Genomic DNA, 17,920 nt, shown 5'->3' with positions numbered 1-17,920 from the left:
GAGATGCCACGGAGGGGAAGTTGTGTGTTAGAACAATAAAAGTCATCCTCGGATCCCGAGGCAGAGGCTGTCACCCCACGTTGGGTTCCAGGGCTGGTGACAAAGGTGCCACTTGTCCCCTGAGTGCTGTCAGACCCCCATCTACAGTTTCCTTAAGCAGAGGCATGCAGCTGGAACCTGCCCCACACGAGGGTGAGAAACCTCCGAGCAGGATCAGGGGAAAAAGCCTTCAAACTGCACCAGCTCTTCCCTTCCTGCCCATTCCCAAGAGCATCCTTGGGGTGGAGACTGGGAAGATGAGGAAGAGAGCTGCAGACACACAGATCCCCACCAAGAAAAGTGGAAAATGGGAGACTGCCTCCACCAGGGAGGCTGCCAGGGGGTGCCAGGGGGTCCCCCTGTGTCAGAGAGGTAGAAGGAGCCAAGAGAGCAGCTCACACTTCCCACTGGTGCTGCCCAACATCCCGTGAGACAGCCTGGCACTGGGAAAGGGGCTGACCCATGGCTGGCTCCAAAAAGGGCTCTGCCAGACCCCAGTGATGGGTTGTAGTGAACAGAGAGGTAGGGGAGAACAGAGGGACAATGTCAGGAGTTGTCTCAGTGCATTGAAATGTGCATTGGAGTCAAAGGATCCCCGGGGAGAGCAGCCCCATGGCTCTGGGAAATATGGGGGAGGCAGAGGGGGGGCTCAGCCACGTGCTCCCACACCTCCCCAGATGCTGGCCATGGGAACAGCGTGCCCAGGACTTCACAGACAGGGAGATCAGCATTCCAGCAAAGACAAAGAGAGCAGAGGAGAGCAATCAGAAACGAGCAGGAGCTCCTGGCTTGGGGGGTGCAGCCCCAGGAGCCCCCCAGGGCAGAAGCTCCAGCAGCATCCCCACCCCTGAGCCACGGGGATGGGTGTGCAGGGAAGGAGAGGGACCCCCAGAACCCCCCCTAGAGCTGCACCAGGAGCCAGGGACCAGTGGTGGGACTGTCCCCATGAGGGACCCCCTCACCACAGCCACGGCACGGCCACCACTGCCAGGGCTGGGGACATCCCCCGTGACACTGGGGGATGTCCCACTGCGCTGCCCTTCCTGCCCACACACCACTTGTATCAGGGAAATGAATGCTCAGGAGAACTTTGTGGACACTGGAGCCCAAATCCTCCGTGCTCTGGTGACCGTGGAAGCTTCTGAGGCACTCAGCAGGATTTTTGAAATGTAAGGAAAAAAGCTTTAGATGCTTTAGAAAGGAAGCAGTGAGTATTTGTAAACTACAGCCAAACATACAAAACAGTATTTCTTTAGTTCTAGCTAGAAAAGTAATTCTATCACCTCACAGTTCAGTTTCAGCTACATTCAGGTCTAGGAATCTCCACATTCTTATGTAATGCCTTAAAGCAGCAACAGACGTTAAAAAAACAATTAGAAGTTATAAAAAAAGTCACAAAAATAAAAAAATATTTGGTTTCTGTATCCTGCATGTTCAGTGTAAGTAACCTGACCAGGGTCCTTTCTTTACACCTGCTGCTACAGTTCTGAGGATTTTTGGCAGTTGCTTCAAGAGAGGTTTTGTTTGTTTAGCAGGAATCTGCTGTAGTTCAAGTCTGTCTGCAGCACCCCAGCAGCTGCCCCCACACCCACTGCTCAGCAAGCGCCGACTTCCCAGCTCTGGGCTCAAAGGAATATTCAGTGCTCTGGAGGAGAGCTTCCCATCTCATCAGTCATGCACAGAGCTGCCCTAATTACAGCTCTCGTGTCCATAATTTCCTACCTATCACTGCCATCAGTCCCTTTAGAGAAAAGTTACCCTGCCAGGTTCTTTGGTTCAAGACGTTTCCCGGGGGCACGGGGAGGGAAGGTGCCGTGGCAGAGTCTGGCAGCTGTGCCCGTCCCTCTCCCACCACCACGGTGCAGCTCTGCACCTTTACCAGAGAGACGAGGGGCACCCCGACTGCTATTCACAGGCAAAGTAATCCTTGAGAGGGGAGAAGAGGTGCCGGATGACAGGGACACTCCAGGACCTCTCCAGCAGCTTCCGCCGAGCCCCGCGACCCACGCTGGAGACATCCGTGCAGTGGAGGGGGAAACCAAAGATCCTGGAGGGCAGGAGGGGAGGGGATCAGGTCTGGTGGCTCTGGGCAACACATCCCCCTCTGAGGAACTACTGAATCATCAATAAACTCATCAATACCCAGCTCCTGCCTGCTGGGAGGACACCCCAGAGCATCCCCTGCCAAGGCAGAGACCTTTCCCCAGTGCTCTCTGTTCCTCTTCCTGGCAGCACTCTTGGAGGAGCCCTGTGGCCTTGCCACCCCTGCAGGAATCACCCTGCACCATGTCCTGGAGACGGCTCAGAGACATCCAGGGCACAGCCTGGTGCTTCCTCCTCCCAGTCAGATGGGAGCTCAAGTGCAGCAGGGGAAGGCAGAGCCCAGGGAATTGCTGTTTCACCTTCAAACCCCCACCTGCCTCTAGCTCAGCCTTCATGACTTTTAACTCCAACAAGTGCTGGCAATTTAAATATAAACATGCAAAAATATTTAAACCCAGTCTGTGCTCATTGGCTGAGGGTCTGGCTGTGCAAACACTCCAAGTTTTGTTGCTGTTAAGTATTCGGTGTGCAGGACTGCCAGTAACTGGATTTTACTCTACTCCCAAGTCCTTCTGTAGTATTGTGCCACAACCTCAGGGTACCAGCAGGCAAACCCCGGCACAGGGGCAGCCCAGGTCTGAAACACAGAGCACAGCAGCACCCCACACTACACACACCCACAGGAGCCCTGGTGCAGAGGCACTGCTGGGCTTTTCCCAGTCTCATTGCTGCTCACTACCGAGCCCATAATTGTCTGCACATCCACCACCCCAGGGAGGCTGCACCAAACCCAGGGAGCTGCAGCTTTTGGGCTCCTGGGGGCTGGGCTTAGGGACAAGGAAGGGAGAAGAACCACAGAAGCACCATGAAACAAAAACAAAGCAACAGCCAGAGATTCCAAGAGCCCAGGGGAGGACTGATTACCTGTTCATCCCCGGGAGGTTGCCCCAGAAGTAGCGTGCACGGTGGGCAGCTGATATCTTGATAGCATCGACCATGACGGGGTTACACTGCAGGCCAGGAGAGGGGGGAAAGAAAAGTGAAAGGAGGTGTGGGCTCAGCCCTTCTCCAGTGCCCTGCAGGGATTTCAGCAAGTCCTCCCCAAGGATGCAGCCCCAACACACCCTTGTTCCACACCAGAGCATGGTCTGGTGGCTACCTGGGCTCCCACACCACAGCCATGGCCAGAGCAGTTAATTGAAGGAATAACAGATGCTGCTCTGAACAGAGTTTTCTGCAAGGATGGCAAAAACCTTCCCCCAGAGAAGCAGTGCTCGGGTTGATGTGCTGGAAGCCAGAGGCAATCCACAGCCAAGACTAAAAACTTGATTCCTGGTGTGGGCAGGAGGTCTTCCAGCATCAGGACCACAGAAAAACCAGTCAGACCATCACTGCCTCAGCACACCTTGCACAGGTCTGTAAGTGAATCCTAATCCAACGTTCTGCCCCGGGCAGGCAGCAATCCCTACCTCCAGAAACCGAGAAATGTCCCTCTTGTCATTGACCCTCATGGCCACCACGTTCTCAAACATCCAGAAGAAGGGACGCTCCTCCCCTGCCTTGGGACGGGCATAGTTGAGCAGGTGGTAAAATTCAAAGAAGAGCCTTCCACTGCCTTCTGCAAGAGACAGAGCTGTGGCTGGGACCAGGGGCACAGGGACACGGGGCCAGGGGCCTGGCTGCCCTCCCCACCGTGGGACATGGGACAGCCTGTGCTCTGCAGGTGCCACCCCCCCGGTGTAGCTCAGAGGGGAGACAGAGCCCGAGCTGCTTCCATGGACTTTCAGGTGGCTCCAGAGCCCAGGAACACCCCGGGGTACCCATCCCTGCAGAACCTTACCATACAGAGCCTTCCTGGCTGGGTTGGCAATGGAGAGGTCATCACAGGGGCTTCCACCGATCACCAGGTCAAAGGGACCCCACTCCTCGATCTAGAGCCAAGAGACAGACTCAGTTAAGGAGACACCACAGGGGATGAGACCCAGGAGGCCACAGCACCACCTGCAGTTCCCAGCCCTCCTGCAGAAACGTGCTCACGTTTCTCTTGGTTATGTTCCTGACATCATGCACGTAGGTGATGTTGCCCTCGTGCCGCATGGTGCCCACAGCAATGGGGTCTTCACAGATCTCTGAGGCAATGTACTTCTCCACTTGGATGCCCAAGTCCTTCAGCACCATGTACCCTGCCAAGGGACACAGGTCTGGGGTCCCACTGCTCTCTTTGGTGTCCCGGTCTCCTTCCTCAGCACTGGTGCTCGATGTGGCCTCTTTAGCTTGTCCTAGGTGGGTGCAGTCAAACAGAACTTCTGGATGAGCAAACTAGAGTTTTGACCCATTTCCTCCAAACAGCTCCCAGAAAACAGAACTTGAGAGCTGAGTGAACTGAGTCAAACCAGTTGCCCTCAGGCACTTCTCCACCTGGGGCCAGGTTACCAGCCAGGTCCCACAGCTCTTGCTTCTCAGTGAAACAAGTGAGACAGCACTCAGTGCTGCAAGAACCTCTGTGAGCAACATTCCCACATCCTCCCTCATCCCTCCACATCCAGCCCTGCCCTCATCCTCTTCTGATGGGGATCCCCTTGCCCTTCACCCCTTTCTCCCCACCAAGCTTTCAGAGACAGGTTTGGGGCCATGAACCCAACAATCCCCAGCCCCCAAGAGGGTCAGTTCCTCACCTGTTGCTATGCCATCAAATAAAGAGAGCACCCGAATGGGTCTCCTGTCTGCTGGGGGGACCATTGGGTAGATTTTGGGTTCAGCCTGCAATGGAAGGACAGCAGTGAAGCTCTGGGCAGTGCCACCACCCCTGCCCTCAGGGGAGCATCTGGGAGGCCAAGAGCTCAGCAGCCTCCCAGAGGGTGGACGAGGGAGACCAAGGCAGAGCACTGATGGATCTGGAGTCAGCCCTCTCCCCCACAGCCCAGCCCCAGGTTCTCCTGCCCACGGCCCTTACGTATTCCTGTCCCTTGTCACTGGTGAAGAAGTCCTGCAGACGGGTGTCCCAGTCCTGCCGGCGCTGCAGCACCCCGTAGCTGCCCTGGGGCTGGCACATGTAGCAGTTCCAGGGCTCCTGCTCCTTTGCCTTGGCCGATGTCCCTCTCCCCACCAGCACCTCCAGACACTCCACGCAGAAGCACCTGCCCAAACCACTCCACCTCGTTCCTGACACCTCCAGAATCCCCCCTGGGTCACCCCGCTCTCTTTGGAGTCTCCCCTGAAAGCATTGGAGCCCCCACCCCATCCTGATGTTTCCCTGCAGGGTGCTGGGTTTGAGGGCTGCCACCACAACCTGGTGGCCCAGGCATGGGTAAAGCTCCTGCCAACCTCCCCAGAGCTGCTCAGCAGGGACTGGTGGGCTGTGCTGGGACATGCTGGGGACCACCCAGGACCCTGCCCAGGCTCATGCACAACCTGGCTTCCCTGCAGCTCCCCAGGAGCTCTGCTGGGAGCTGGGCCAGAGGAGTGGAGATGGGGACACGTGGGGCCCACCTGCAGCAGCTGGCATTGCTGCAGAGCAGCAGCTCCTTCCCTTCACAGCAGACAGTGCAGTAGGACTGGTACCCATCCTCATCATACATGTAGAAGAGCTCCAGGAATCTATCCTGGCAAAAGGACAGCCAGGAGGAGGGAAGGACAGAGGATCAGGATCTGTGCTCTGAGAGTGCACAGAACACACAGCTCCTCTGCATCCCACACTGAGAGCTGGGAGAGGAACATCCTCCTCAGTGCTTCAGGGGAGGGAACATGCTGAGGGACAGCCCCATGGTGGTCACCCCTCCCCTTCCCTTCCATCCCATCCCATCCCATCCCATCCCATCCCATCCCATCCCATCCCATCCCAGCAGCAGGATGGACCCTGCACCCCAAGCTGCATCCCAGCTGGGCAGCACTTACCCTGCAGGTCTGGCAGAGTCCCCCCTGGAAGAGTGGGTGGAAGGTGGCTGGGTTCCTCCTCCCGCAGGACAAGCAGCTCTCTGGGGGACAGGGAGAGCTGGCTCAGCCCCAGACAGGGCACAAGCTGCCCCCACAGCACCCTGACCCCCATGGGGAACCCCCAGCTCTGCCCACCCACACCAGCCCCACACCTTTCCCACCAGAGACAGGGTGGGAAAGAGACCACAGAGACCACTTACCTTCCAGACTCCCACTGTTGTTTGTAGCTTCAGAAACCATTTGCTCTTTATTAAAAAAAAAAACCAAAAAAGCATTTATCACTCCATATGAAACAGATGAAGGCACTCAACTTACAGACACCTCACGCCTGGCATTCAAACTGCTGCAGCTTTGCTGAGTGCTGCATGGGGAGGGCAGGCCATGGGCATGAGAAAGCTTGGTACAAAACTCATGTCCTTTGCTGGAGAAACCTGAGCTGGAGCTCAAAGCAGCCCCACACAGACCATTTCCAGGATGAGTGACTAAAGGAGTCCATCCAGCTTGTGCAGCCACCTCTTGCTGCTGGGTTTGCTGGTGTCTTGTGAAGCACAAGTGAGCAACAGGCACCATAAAAGCTTTTGCCTTTTCCAACCGAGCTCAGGGCCCTCAGGAAGAGCTGAGCCCTTTTCCAGAGAGGTTTCCTGCTGCTCTTCAGGATGCACAGCCCAGGCCATGCTGTGGGTTACCTCGGGTCTGGTCCTCCTCCACTCGCTGCTCCTTCCCATTGCTGTTGAGGTTGGTCTTCAGCCTCTTGGTGCGGGGACACTGCTCGAGGGACAGCACCTCCTCTGTCCCGTTCCTCAGGACCCCGTTCTCTGCAAGGCAAAGACAGCTCCCTGGGGACCAGCTCCTGGGGAACATCTCCTGCCCAGCCCTGCCAGGTTTTCCCCCCCCCATCCAAAAGCAGAGCCCCCAACACCACCCCAGCTGCCTACACACGGCTGGAGGCTCAGCCAGGTCATGGGCACCCCAGCCAGGAGCCCCTGGGGCCACCTGGGGACCGTGCCAGCCCTGGTCCCTGCCAGCCCAGGCCACCCCTCACCTGAGGCTTTGGGGGGCCGCAGCCCCTTGAGACCCAGGGGTTTGAAGCCTGTGAGTGCCCAGTCGATCATGGGCTTGAGCTGCTCCTCCAGGGACTCCCTGGGGGTGGCTGCAAATGTCTTCCCCGATCTGCTCCGGGCAACCTGAGGGAGAGGAGGGACAGCACGGGTCAGGGTGACACAGGGAGCAGCCTGACTGCAGCATGCACAGCACAGACACCTCCCGGGGATGTGGTCCTGGTCCCCTCCCATCACACAGAAGAGTCCCCAGCTCAGTGTCCCCAGCTCGGTGGCAGCTGCTGGATTCCAGCACTGGGTGTGCCTAGGGCCATGTCTGTCCTGCACCAGCCCAGAGAGGGGACAGCCCAGCCCCAGCTCTCACCCAGACACTGCTCCTGGAGCAGAGAGACCTGGAGCAGCAGGAGTTACTCCTGAACCCCCCGGGATAAGCAGAGTTTGGACCCATGGCTGCACTTGGAAACAGTCCCAGCAGAGAAAGGAGGGGTTTGCTACAGACATCTGTCCTCATCGCCCCAGCAGATGGGGGAAATGATTAATTCTGGAGGCTGGCAGGAGCTCCCTCCACTGATCACTCTCAAGGTGACTCACAGGCATCACCCAGGGATGCAGAGCCCAGCACCCCGCAGGGCAGAGCTGGCACAGCCACTTCCCACACAGCCCCAGCTCTGGGCACTCGTCCCTCTTCCCACCCAGGGCATCTCCTCCTGCCCCAGCAAAGCTTTTCCTTCCCCAGCTCACCTGCAGCAGCCACCCCAAGCACAGTGCATCTCTGCCCCCCTCCCACCACCCCTGCAGAGCCTGGAGCCTCAGCCCCAGCCCCAGCTCTGCCCCGTGGTTACCTCCAGGGCATGGTATATGGCTCGGCGGTAGGAAACCAGCTTATTAAATGTTGAAGAGTTGAAATGCTGCCTAAAGGCCATCAATCCCACCAGCTTGTCTGCAGAAACCTGGGAGAGAGTGACAACAGTTCACCAGCAGGCACGGGGATGCCTTGTCCCCAACACCCCAGCCCGGCAGTTCCCAGCTCAGCTGAGGGCCCTGAGCTGCAGCTGGGGCTTTGTGCAGGCAGGAGGAAGCTCAGCCCTGGCTCTGCAGAGAGCAGGAGGAGCAGAGAGGGAGGAGAGCAGAGGCAGCAGCAGCACCAGAGGCCAGGGCGGGCGTTTTGCACCCTCTGCTGGTGCAGCATCCCCATCAGAACAGCCCAGTACAGCCCAGCCCAGCATGGCACAGCCCAGTACAGCCCAGCCCAGCATGGCACAGCCCAGTACAGTACAGCCCAGCCCAACACAGCCCAGCACAGCACTCCCCCTGCCTGCAGCCCAGGGGTGGCTGAGAGGGCATCCAGGCGGCATCACATCCCTCCAGGAGGGCACCATCCCACACCAGGCAGGAAGAACGGGGACAGCTCTGGACACCAGGGCTTGGACAAAACCCCATGAAGGGGCTGGGCAGTTGTCCCCATTGCACGATCCTGTCACCAGCCCGGGGTGGGGTCACTGTGTTCAGACACCAGAGCCTGACCACACAACCAGAACAGTCCCTGCCCGGGGAGGCTGCAGCTGGGCACACACACACAGCCAGGGGCAGACCCAGGAACGGGACAGGATGGGTAGCAGGGACGTGCAGGGAGGGGAAGCTGAGTGCAGGCAGGGGCAGGCAGCAGACTTACCTCAGAGAACTTCCCATCTCCAAACCACTGCACCCACCGCATCCCCGACACTGCCTGGCGCTTGGCCGTGGCTCGGTACGAGACGACGATCGCTGGCCACCAGGAGAAACCTTTGATCTTTCCCCAGACAAGCTCCCCAATTCCAAACTCCTTCCCATCCTGAAAGAGGAAAACCAAGATCAGCCAAGAACCCAAACTCCACATTTATCCAAGCAGCCGCGTGTCCCCCGTTGGGGACAAACCTGCGCCCCACGTCCCTCAGTAACACGGCAGAACCACCCCTGGGGGTGCTGGCTGCCAGCCCAGCCCCGTGCAGGAGCTCTGTGAGCTCTGTGCTGAGCAGCCCCGTGCTGAGCCCCGGCCTGGCACCCGGTACCCTGCGTGCTCCGTCCTGCTCAGCCCCCCCAGCTCAGCGCCCCGTGCGTGCCCACTCCTGCTCAGCCCTCCCGGGGTCTGCAAGCACAGGGAGGGGAGCCCTAACCCCTGCCCCCCCAGCAGCTCTGGTTGTCACGGGAGGGCTTGCAGCAGCCCCAGGGGATGGGGGGCAGCAGACGAGGCTCTCCTGATCTCCTCGCCCATCACAGCCACGTGTGCCCAGGGGCTCCTGGCTCACCCCAGGATGCTGCTGAGCCCTGAGGCAGAGCCAGGCAGGGAGGACTTTGTGTGGAGGTCACTCCTGGGCACAGGGAAGCCCCTTTCATGGGGCTCACAGCTCAGCTCGTCTGGCTGCACCCCGGGGAGTTCCCTCCTCTTGTTCCCATGGGGCAGAGCAGGGAACAGGGCAGAGAAGAGCTGGGAATTTTGGTGTGACCATGCCAAGGGCCTCCAGCAGGCAGACTGGTGGGGCCAGGTCAGCAGAGCTATGCCCAGGGAGCCACCTCTGCCTGCGCAGCTTCTTCCCAGCTTTGTTCTGCAATTAGGCACCTAATTATGCAGCAAGATGCGATTGCCCAACTCCCCACAAGTCTGGGGCCCTGCCCTGATGCCCGCAGGCATGGAATCAGACTGCTCTGCAGCTCCAGCACCTCCAGACTCTCCAGCATCCCCCAGAAACATTTTCTGCACATGCAACTGCCTGTCCCAGCAGGGCTCAGCTGCCAGCCCGGCGTGTGCCACACGTGTGACCCGGGGGCTCTGGGAGGTTCTGCAGCCCAGGGGGGGAAGGGGCTCTGTGGGTTTGGTGCCCCCCATGCAAAGTGTCCCCAGAGCAGCACCCACTGCCCCACACACAGCAGGAAGGGCAAGGGAGGGAGGGGGAAGGAGAAGCTGCAGTGAGGTTTCCCAAAGCCAGGGTCACCCCCACCCTGCACCAGATCCCGCAGGATCCCAGCGCAGGAGCAGAGCTGGGCCCCTCCATACCTGGTACTCCAGCAACCCCACGTCTCTGCTCTCTGTCTCCTCGGCTGTCCCCAGCTCGGTGGAGCCATTCTGTCCCTCCTGGGAGCTGGAGAGTGTGCTGCTGCTGCGGGACGAGTCCTGGGAGTCCTCCTCTGTCAGGTCGATGGTCACAGGGACAGAGGTGGCTGAGCGACGCTTGGAGCTCTGTGCAGGGAGGGAGAGGGGCAGGGGGAGTGGGTTTGACCCCAGTCTGGAACAGAGGGGATGTCCCAGGACTGGGGTGTCCAAGGGAGCTCTGCTTGGCTTTTACTCGCAGGACATGTAGAAAGCATTGCACCCCCTGCACTCTTCCTTTTTCCCCTCCCCAGATCACCCCAGAGCATTCAAAACGTCCACTTCATAGCAAGGGCTACACACACCCACTTCACAGGGGAAACTGAGGCACCGAGAGGCCAGGGCTCGGGAGCCCCAGGGAAGGCCCTGGAAAAGCCTGGCAGCCCTGCAGCCCCTCACCCGCAGGGGAGTTGGCAGCTCCCTGAGAGTCTCCACGTTTCTGGTGTCCTTGATCCTCATCTCGTGCCGGGTCTGCCCTGCCTGGAAGATGAGGCGGACGGGGGGCTTCTGCCTGAGGCTGCTCTCCCACCCTGCACTGCCCCGAGGCCTCACCTGCAACCAGAACAGAGCTGCTGTGGCACACGGGGACAGGGACAGCCCATTCCCATGCCAACCCCCTTGGTGTAACCATGCACTTGGCAGCATCTCTGCCGGGCTCAGGAGCACCCATGGGTGCAGCTCCCAGCACCCTGCACTGGGTCAGCCACTTGTGTTTCCAGCAGGGATGTGCATCCCGAGGGGAGACCTTCTGGACAACTCCCTGGGAGGGGGCTGGAGCCAGGGTGGTTGGGGTGGTCTTTTCTCCCAAGGAACAAGCAATGGGACAAGAGGAACCAGGAGATTCAGATTGGAGCTTGGGAACAATTTCTCCCTGGAAAGGCTGCCCAGGGCAGGGCTGGAGTCCCCATCATCCCTGGAGGGGTTTCAGAGCCCTGGAGGTGTGGGGATGAGGGACAGGGGGCAGTGGTGGCCTGGGCAGTGCTGGGAGAAGGGTTGGACTGGATGACCCAAAAGCCTTTCCCAACCAAAGCAATATGATGATTTTACTCAATAAACTGTTCCCTCCCCCCTCACAACTGCAGCCACAGCAGTGACACCAACACCAGCAGGAGCCCATGGTGTTTGGGGCACAGCACCCAGCACACACGTGTGGGTGCTCCCTGCAGCACCCAGCCCTGCAGAGGCACCCAGGGCAGCTCTTCCCCTGTGGTTTCAGCAGCCACAGTTTACAAACAGTCTGACCCAGGCATGTTTCCTGCATCCGGTACAACCAAGTTTTAAATTGAAATGCATTTTGCAAGAGCCCCAGACAAAACTGAGTGGGAAAGCAGAATTTTCAGCCCAGTTGGATTTATGGCTCTTTTCTTTTGGATGCTGCTTCGTCACAGGCAGACCTCCAATCTTGAGGTTTTATTTCAAAGTCAAAACAATAAAGCCAGAAGGCAAAAATGCTTCCAGACCCTGGAGGTTTGTCAACCTAGTCAACAAAAGGAGGGGGAGAGAAACTGGGATCTAGCCCCAAAGCAGCTAAACACAGGCCACCCCGAGAGTGGGAGACACGAGATGCTGTGCTGCACCAGCACGGCCAAGACTGGTTAAACAAAGTGCCAGCACAGTGTAGTGGGCATCACTGCATCCCACACCATGTCCTCCTGCTGCTGCTGGCATCGTGTCAATCAAGAATTTAACCCAAACCCAAGTATTTTGCTTTTCAATGAGAATTGCATCTGCATTGGGCTGATCCCCCTGCACAGAGTGTGGCAGCTGCTCCCAGGGGAATGAGGGAGGGTCCTGGCAGGAGCTGCCCCTCCAGACAGCCCCCGGGCAGCAAGGTCTTACAGCAGCCTTGGTGAGCACTCACCTCCCGTGTCCCAGAGAGATTCAGTGGCCAGGACAGCTCCTCCTTGGAGAGGTCTCCTGTGCTGACCCTCTTGTTGTTCTTCAGGGTCCGCAGCCCCAGCCTCCCAGCATCTGTGCAGGGACACAGCAGAGCAGACTCAGCCCCATGAGCCCCCCCACACCTCCAGCCCTGATTGCTCTGAGCAGCAGGCTGGGATTTGAAGAGACCAAAACCTCTGCTTGGAGAAATGTGTCTGAGAGCAGAAGACAAGTGGTGTCCCCAAAGGTCTCTGCAGTGGTACCACTGGCACCAGCAGCCCCAAACCCATCACCTGCCCCAAACCCAGGAGGGACTGATGGCCAGTGTGGGGTTCCTTCTCATGCCCCTTTGTGTTCCTGAAAGCTCAGAGGCAGGAGGAAACCACACACACACTATTCAGAGCCTTCCACCCTTCATTTCCAGCAGGACCTCGTGGACCCATGAGTTCTCCCAGAGCACTCCTCTGGGAGATGCCCCAGCACCAAGGGGCAGAGCCAGCCCCCAGTGTGACACCTGTGTCCTAAACCCCCCCTAAACTCTGGCCTGGATGTGCTGCTGGATGCCAGAGGGACCCTGACCCCAGCCCTGGTGCCACAGCCCCCTCCCTGGCCCTGCACATCCCTGCTCACCCTGGGCATAGCACAGCTCACCTGGAGCACTTGCTTTCCCATTTGTCTCCAAAATGAGGGAGGGGGAGTCCTTAGTGGGGTCGGTGCAGTCCCCGTTGATGAGGATCAGCTCTGCCCTGCAGTCTGCCTCATCCTGATCGTGGCTCTTGTCCTTCTTCATGGCTGCCTGTGGAAGCCAGAGTGGGAGAGAAATTTAGCCACGCAGAAAGCCCCAGGAAGGCAAAGCAGACAGCATCAGCTCTTCAAGCCAGCCACAACTTCTCATGCCCTTGGCAGAGGGGTCTGACTGCAGACACATCTAGAGGGTACCAGGAGCTAAGGGGCACCTGGACAAAACTGCCCCACAGATGTGGTGACCCTGAAGACCCATCAGCCCCGGTGACTGGGGGCCCAGATGAAACCTGCTGGTGCTTAGGGAAGCCCCAGGGCTTTCCTCCAGGGCTGTGCCCACTGTCCATACACCATGGAGTGCTCCTGGGCTCAGTTTTGCCCAGCCCATGCTGGATCCACAGGAGCAGAGAGCCTGTCGGGGGGGGGGGGGGGGGGCTGCACTTCCAGCCAGCCCAGAGAAACCCAGGGACATTCCATCCCATTCCATCCCATCCCACGCCCAGGCACCAGCCCCACTGTGCTCCAGCTGCCCAGCTGGGGTGGGCTGTCACAGGACACAGCAGACACTGGGCCCTGGGGGGCAAAGTCCTGGCAGCCACAGCAGAGTTCATCTCCCCCAAGAGGAGAAAACTCCTCCTGCCCCCAGCTGCAGTCCCCTCACCCCAGGGCAAAGGGGGAGCAGGGAGCTGTGCCTGCAGAGCCCACCCACCACCACCCCTGCCCACCCCAGGGGCTGGGGACAGCCAGGGACAGCAGCCCCCCCACTCTGGTGTCCCCCAGAGGTGGGACACAGCTGGCCTGTGCCCAGCTGCCTCTGCCTTTCCTGGGGTGCCCTCCTAGGATCCTGTTTTCAGGAGAAGCTCCCAGGCTCTCCCAGTGACTCCGGGTATGACGCTGAGGAAGCTGCCTCATTGCTGGGCTATGGATCTGTGCTGCAACTTGCCCCTTCACCAGCACACTCATTTCAGGAGCACGTAATTCAGCTCGACAAGCTCGAAGAGCAAACAGGGCTCTGCTCACCTAAGGACCCTGTTAGGAAGCAAAAGCAACCCCCCCAGCCCAAAAGAGACCCCGGGCTCCAGCCCTGCTACCCCCTCCCCAGTGCTCCTGCTCAGCATCGCCTCCGACTGCTTCTCCAACAATTGAAATTTCTGCTTTGGGATCATCTGTCAGCACCTCTGACAAACAAAGACCAGCCAGGGTTGGATGTTTCAGGTTCTGAGGGCAGTGTTAAAACCCTGGGAACATCCAAAGCTGAAGGAAAGCAGGTGTCCAGCACCCACCTCCAGAGGCAGAGCCCCCTGGCTACATGTCCTGCCTTCGCCTGCAGACACATCACCTCAACAAAGGGAGGAGAAGGAGAGGAATAGCACCAGAGGGAGCCTAAAGCTGCATAAACCCCTACAGCAGTGTGCAGAAATCCCACTGCTGCAGCACATCTGCTCCACAACAATTCCTGGGAGCTGCCCAGACTCGCTGTGCTGCCCCTGGCTGCCCCCCGGCCAGTCCTGGATGCTGTGGGATGCAGCAACACACCCCAGTGCAGCACAGCTGGGTCAGCAGCTCCTCCAGGGTCTGCTCCCCCTCCCCAGCATGGGATGCAGCAGAGCTGCAGCAGTCACAGCCAGCAGCAGCAGCACTCCCACGAGAAACAGCAAAGCTTGCTCTAAAAATGGTGAATTGCACTTGGGAATCCACCCAGGGAGGTGGGGAAGGATCCACTGCTCTCCTAGCACGAGAGGAACCCAAAGGAGGGGCTGGGGACAGAGGGACCAGTCCTTCATCAGGGGCCTGTGGGGAGCAAGCAGTGCAAACACCAGAGCACACACACTGCTGCTCCCTGCACTTCTCCAGCTGCACTGCCTGAGATCCCTCCAGGACATCCCATCCCCATCCTCTGACACGCAATTGGGGCAGGGACCACCACACCAGGGCCCGCATGGCAAAGCCAGGTAAAGCCTTGATGCCCCAAAACCCAACCCTGAGGCAGTGGGGCTGCAGTGCCCATCCCTGCTCTGCTTGCTGGTGCTTCTTGCACCAAGAAACGAAGCCCCAGAGCCGAGAGGATCCTGCCTGCAGGGAAGGGCTGCCCGGCCCATCGCCCCAACACTCCAAACATTCTGCTGCTGGAGCCACCATCCCTCCCAGCCTCACCACCTCCTGCTCAGGAGGAAGGCTCAGCTCTTTGTCCTCGCCTCCCCTCGCAGAAGCACACACCAACATCTGCACTCGGGGCATTATGAAAATAATAAGAAACAGAGCACTCCCCTCACAAGTTCTGTCTCACAGGGGAGGAGGAGAAAAACAGCACCGCAGTGTTTGCATTGCTTAAATGTACTGCACACACCGAGGCTGGCTCTACAGCCCCACGCTTCCCACGAGAGCTCGGAGAGTAAAACCACGCAGAATCCCAGCTCCTGCAGAATCCCAGCTCCTGCGATGCTTGAAGCCCCGAGGGCACCGGCGCTACCGGCGGCCCCGCCACTGCCTGGTGCCCGGGAGGTGCCCTGCAGCGATACCCCACCGAGACAATGAACCCAACGACTCGGGAGCCCGCCCTAGTTTTGCAATACCAGTTTCTTTAAGGTTTGCCAAACTGGTTAAAGACCACGCCACAATTTTAACTGCTTAGAGACACTCCCGGTCCCTGGTCCCTGCCGAGCTCTCCGGTTGCCCCGGGGCGGGCAGAGGGGCTGCGCTCACCTGCCGGGCAGTGCCCCGCTGCCCCCGGGGCCGGGGCTGCTCCCCCAGCCCTGGTTTCAATTTTCCTTCTTGAGAAAACAGAGCGGGCCCTTATCAGGTGCGTTTCCCGGTAGGTGGAGAGATTGCAGGGGAGACCAGCGGACTTTGCCTCCAGACAGGGGCATGCATATCAAAAGAGACTGGAGGGAAGCGTTTTACATGATGGCTGGGATGGCAGCCATCACCCAAGCCCTGTTTGAATAACAAAAAGAAATAAAGGACCCCAATGGCCGGGGCTGATGCCTCCAGCCCAGGCTCTGGGCTATCTATGCGCACACAAATGGCCTTTAACGCTCCCTAAACCGAACATTTCCCTCTAATCCTGGGGGGAAAAAAAAAAAAAAAGTTGCTGGGTTGGCAGTTCAGTAAGAAAGGGAGCCCATTTTGGCAGATCTGCTCATTAAGAGGGGCAGGCTCTCTGCTCCCCCCTCCCCTGCCCGTTTCCTGTGCCTGGCCCCTCTCTGCGCTCCGGCACTTCCCTCCATTTTCCCCCCGTTTCCTCTCCTGCCCCGCTCCGCTCCCCCCCGGCCACCAGGGCAGCCCTCTGCGGCCACCCCCGGGGTTCAGCTCCTCGCCCGCTGCCTTTCAGCAAAGCTCGGTTGAAAGAAAAGAAACAAAAAACAAACCGGCCCCTCCTCTCCCAGTGAAGACCAGGCCTGAGAAGTCTCCTGGGCAGCCACCATCACAGTCAGCCGCTGCTCCAGCCGCTCTGGGCTCTTTACCATGCTCATCTCGGTCCCGTCCCGCTGAGCTGAGCCCCTCTGGCTCTCCCGAGCCCCCTGCCCAGGGCCGTGCCCGGGGGGAGCGGGCGCCAGGGCCGGTGCTGCCTGCGGGCAGGGCTGGGGGCTGCAGGGGCTCCGCCGTCCCGCTCAGCGGCACCAGGTCCCACGTCCCGACCCGTCACTGCTTCATCTTCCCCCTGCACAAGAGGAAAAAGCAATGACAATGACACCTCACTGCCCCCATCTCCCCCTGCCTGGCCCTGGACAGGGGGACACAAGCCTACACCCTCCCCAGAGCCGGGGACTGGCACACACTGGCTCATTCCTCCTCATTTCATTAGAAATTCGGAAACTACAGAGTGAGACTGAGGAGACAAGTCCTGCTGCGGGGTTTCAGCCCCCTCCCCCGGCTCCTTCTGCCCCTTTAGACGGGAAGGTGTGTGTAGCATCCGCAGGACCAGTGCTGGGTGCTCACCCGCTGCTCTCCCCCCGCCCCCCCCGACGGACTCTGCAACTTGTGCCCCACCTTGGGGCCACCCTGGAGTTTGTTTCTCTTTCTCCGATGTTCTCCCTCCACCGGAGCTGAGCAGGAGGATGCGGGCAGGGCTCCTGCCTCTCGGTACCTGCCTGCTGAGCGAGCCCCGGCTCCAGCCGCCCCCTTCCCTCCGGCCCCAGCCCCGTGGACACTTCACACGCCCGAGGCGCCAGCCGGGATTTGTTTTCCTGCGAACAGAGCGAAAACCAAGATGAAGTGACAGATCCGTGACCTGAGAACCGAAAACAAAGGTGTTGGGCCCCCGGCAGAGCTGCTACCGCATCCCGGGCTCCCGGAAGGCCTCCCCGTGCCCCCGTGCCCCCCTGCCTGGGGGCGGTGCTGCCCGGGGCCCGCCGAGGTACAGGCAGGGCAGCCCCGGCCCTCCCCGACTCCTCCGCCCCCGTCCAGCCCCGCACCTTATCACTTGCCATTCCCCGACGGGGACCCAAGGCCCCGGGGGGTTGCGGTGCTACCGCCGTGGCCCCGCACTCTGCCCCGCATCCCGTGCCTGTCCCGGCCGTGGCCGGGGCTCAGGGGCTCCCAAACCCCCGTCCCGACCCCGCCGTGACACCTCCGGGACGCACCATCGGGTTCTGCGGAGTGGGCGCCTCCGCGGGAACCTTCGAAAGTTGAGACGGGAACCGGAGGGACGGAAGGGACCGGGAGAGAGCCCGAGCAGGGACTGCGGGTTCGCCGAGCCCCACCAAACCCGCCCCGGAGACCGAACACCAGCAACAAGTGGCGGCGGAACCCTCATTCCCGACCCCCCAGCCACGAGTCCCCGGTTACCGGGCCCAGGGCCCGCGATGGGCCGGGGGGCTCCCGGTTCCGCGTCCCCGCCCCATTGTCCCCCACCGCCACCTCGCACAACAAAGCCGCCCACGATGATGCCCATGGACCCAAACCCGTCACCCCGGGCCCCCCCCGACTCCCGGTCCCGGCTCCGCGGTCACCTGCACCTCGGCGGGACGCTCCGTCCAACGGGGCCGCGCCGCCGCTCGCCTCCGCTTGCCGCCACCCGCGCCCCGTCCGGCCCCCGACAGCCCCGCGCTCCGGTTACATGGCGCTTTAACCCTGCCCGTGCTGGGCAGCCCCTCCTCCGCCT

At 60.0% G+C, this 17,920-nt stretch overlaps 1 protein-coding gene across 2 annotated transcripts; it reads right to left on the bottom strand.

The window, feature by feature from the left end:
- Window positions 1-1,543: 1,543 nt before the first annotated feature.
- DNMT3B (DNA methyltransferase 3 beta) lies at window positions 1,544-16,289 on the bottom strand. 2 transcript variants are annotated; one of them, XM_030462805.1, is made up of 19 exons: window positions 16,185-16,210; window positions 12,727-12,871; window positions 12,059-12,168; window positions 10,597-10,749; window positions 10,105-10,287; window positions 8,746-8,904; window positions 7,916-8,023; window positions 7,058-7,199; window positions 6,702-6,830; window positions 6,216-6,260; window positions 5,977-6,056; window positions 5,572-5,684; window positions 5,036-5,219; window positions 4,758-4,842; window positions 4,120-4,265; window positions 3,923-4,013; window positions 3,552-3,700; window positions 3,007-3,092; window positions 1,544-2,086 (listed from the first exon to the last, which is right to left on the bottom strand). In XM_030462805.1, the coding sequence occupies exons 2-19, from the start codon at window positions 12,863-12,865 to the stop codon at window positions 1,945-1,947; spliced, it is 2,244 nt and encodes a 747-aa protein (XP_030318665.1). In that variant the 5' UTR covers window positions 12,866-12,871; window positions 16,185-16,210; the 3' UTR covers window positions 1,544-1,944. The 2 variants fall into 2 exon arrangements, with proteins under 2 accessions (XP_030318665.1, XP_030318663.1); XM_030462803.1 differs by having other exon boundaries at window positions 3,552-4,013; window positions 16,185-16,289.
- Between the last annotated feature and the right edge of the window lie 1,631 nt (window positions 16,290-17,920).

This window comes from Calypte anna, chromosome 20, assembly GCF_003957555.1.
Source record: "Calypte anna isolate BGI_N300 chromosome 20, bCalAnn1_v1.p, whole genome shotgun sequence".
In the NCBI taxonomy this organism is placed as follows: domain Eukaryota; kingdom Metazoa; phylum Chordata; class Aves; order Apodiformes; family Trochilidae; genus Calypte; species Calypte anna.
The sequence above is the reverse complement of the archived record's forward strand: the minus strand, read 5'-3'. Positions and strand labels throughout refer to the sequence as shown.

Coding starts and splice junctions, on each gene's coding strand:
- DNMT3B (XM_030462803.1), bottom strand. CDS start 16,289: ATGAGCATGGTAAAGAGCCCAGAGCGGCTGGAGCAGCGGCTGACTGTG. Junction 8,024..8,745: donor GAGATGGGAAGTTCTCTGAG/GTAAGTCTGCTG, acceptor ACTCTCTCCCAG/GTTTCTGCAGACAAGCTGGT. Junction 5,685..5,976: donor GACTCTGCCAGACCTGCAGG/GTAAGTGCTGCC, acceptor TCCTTTTGCCAG/GATAGATTCCTGGAGCTCTT.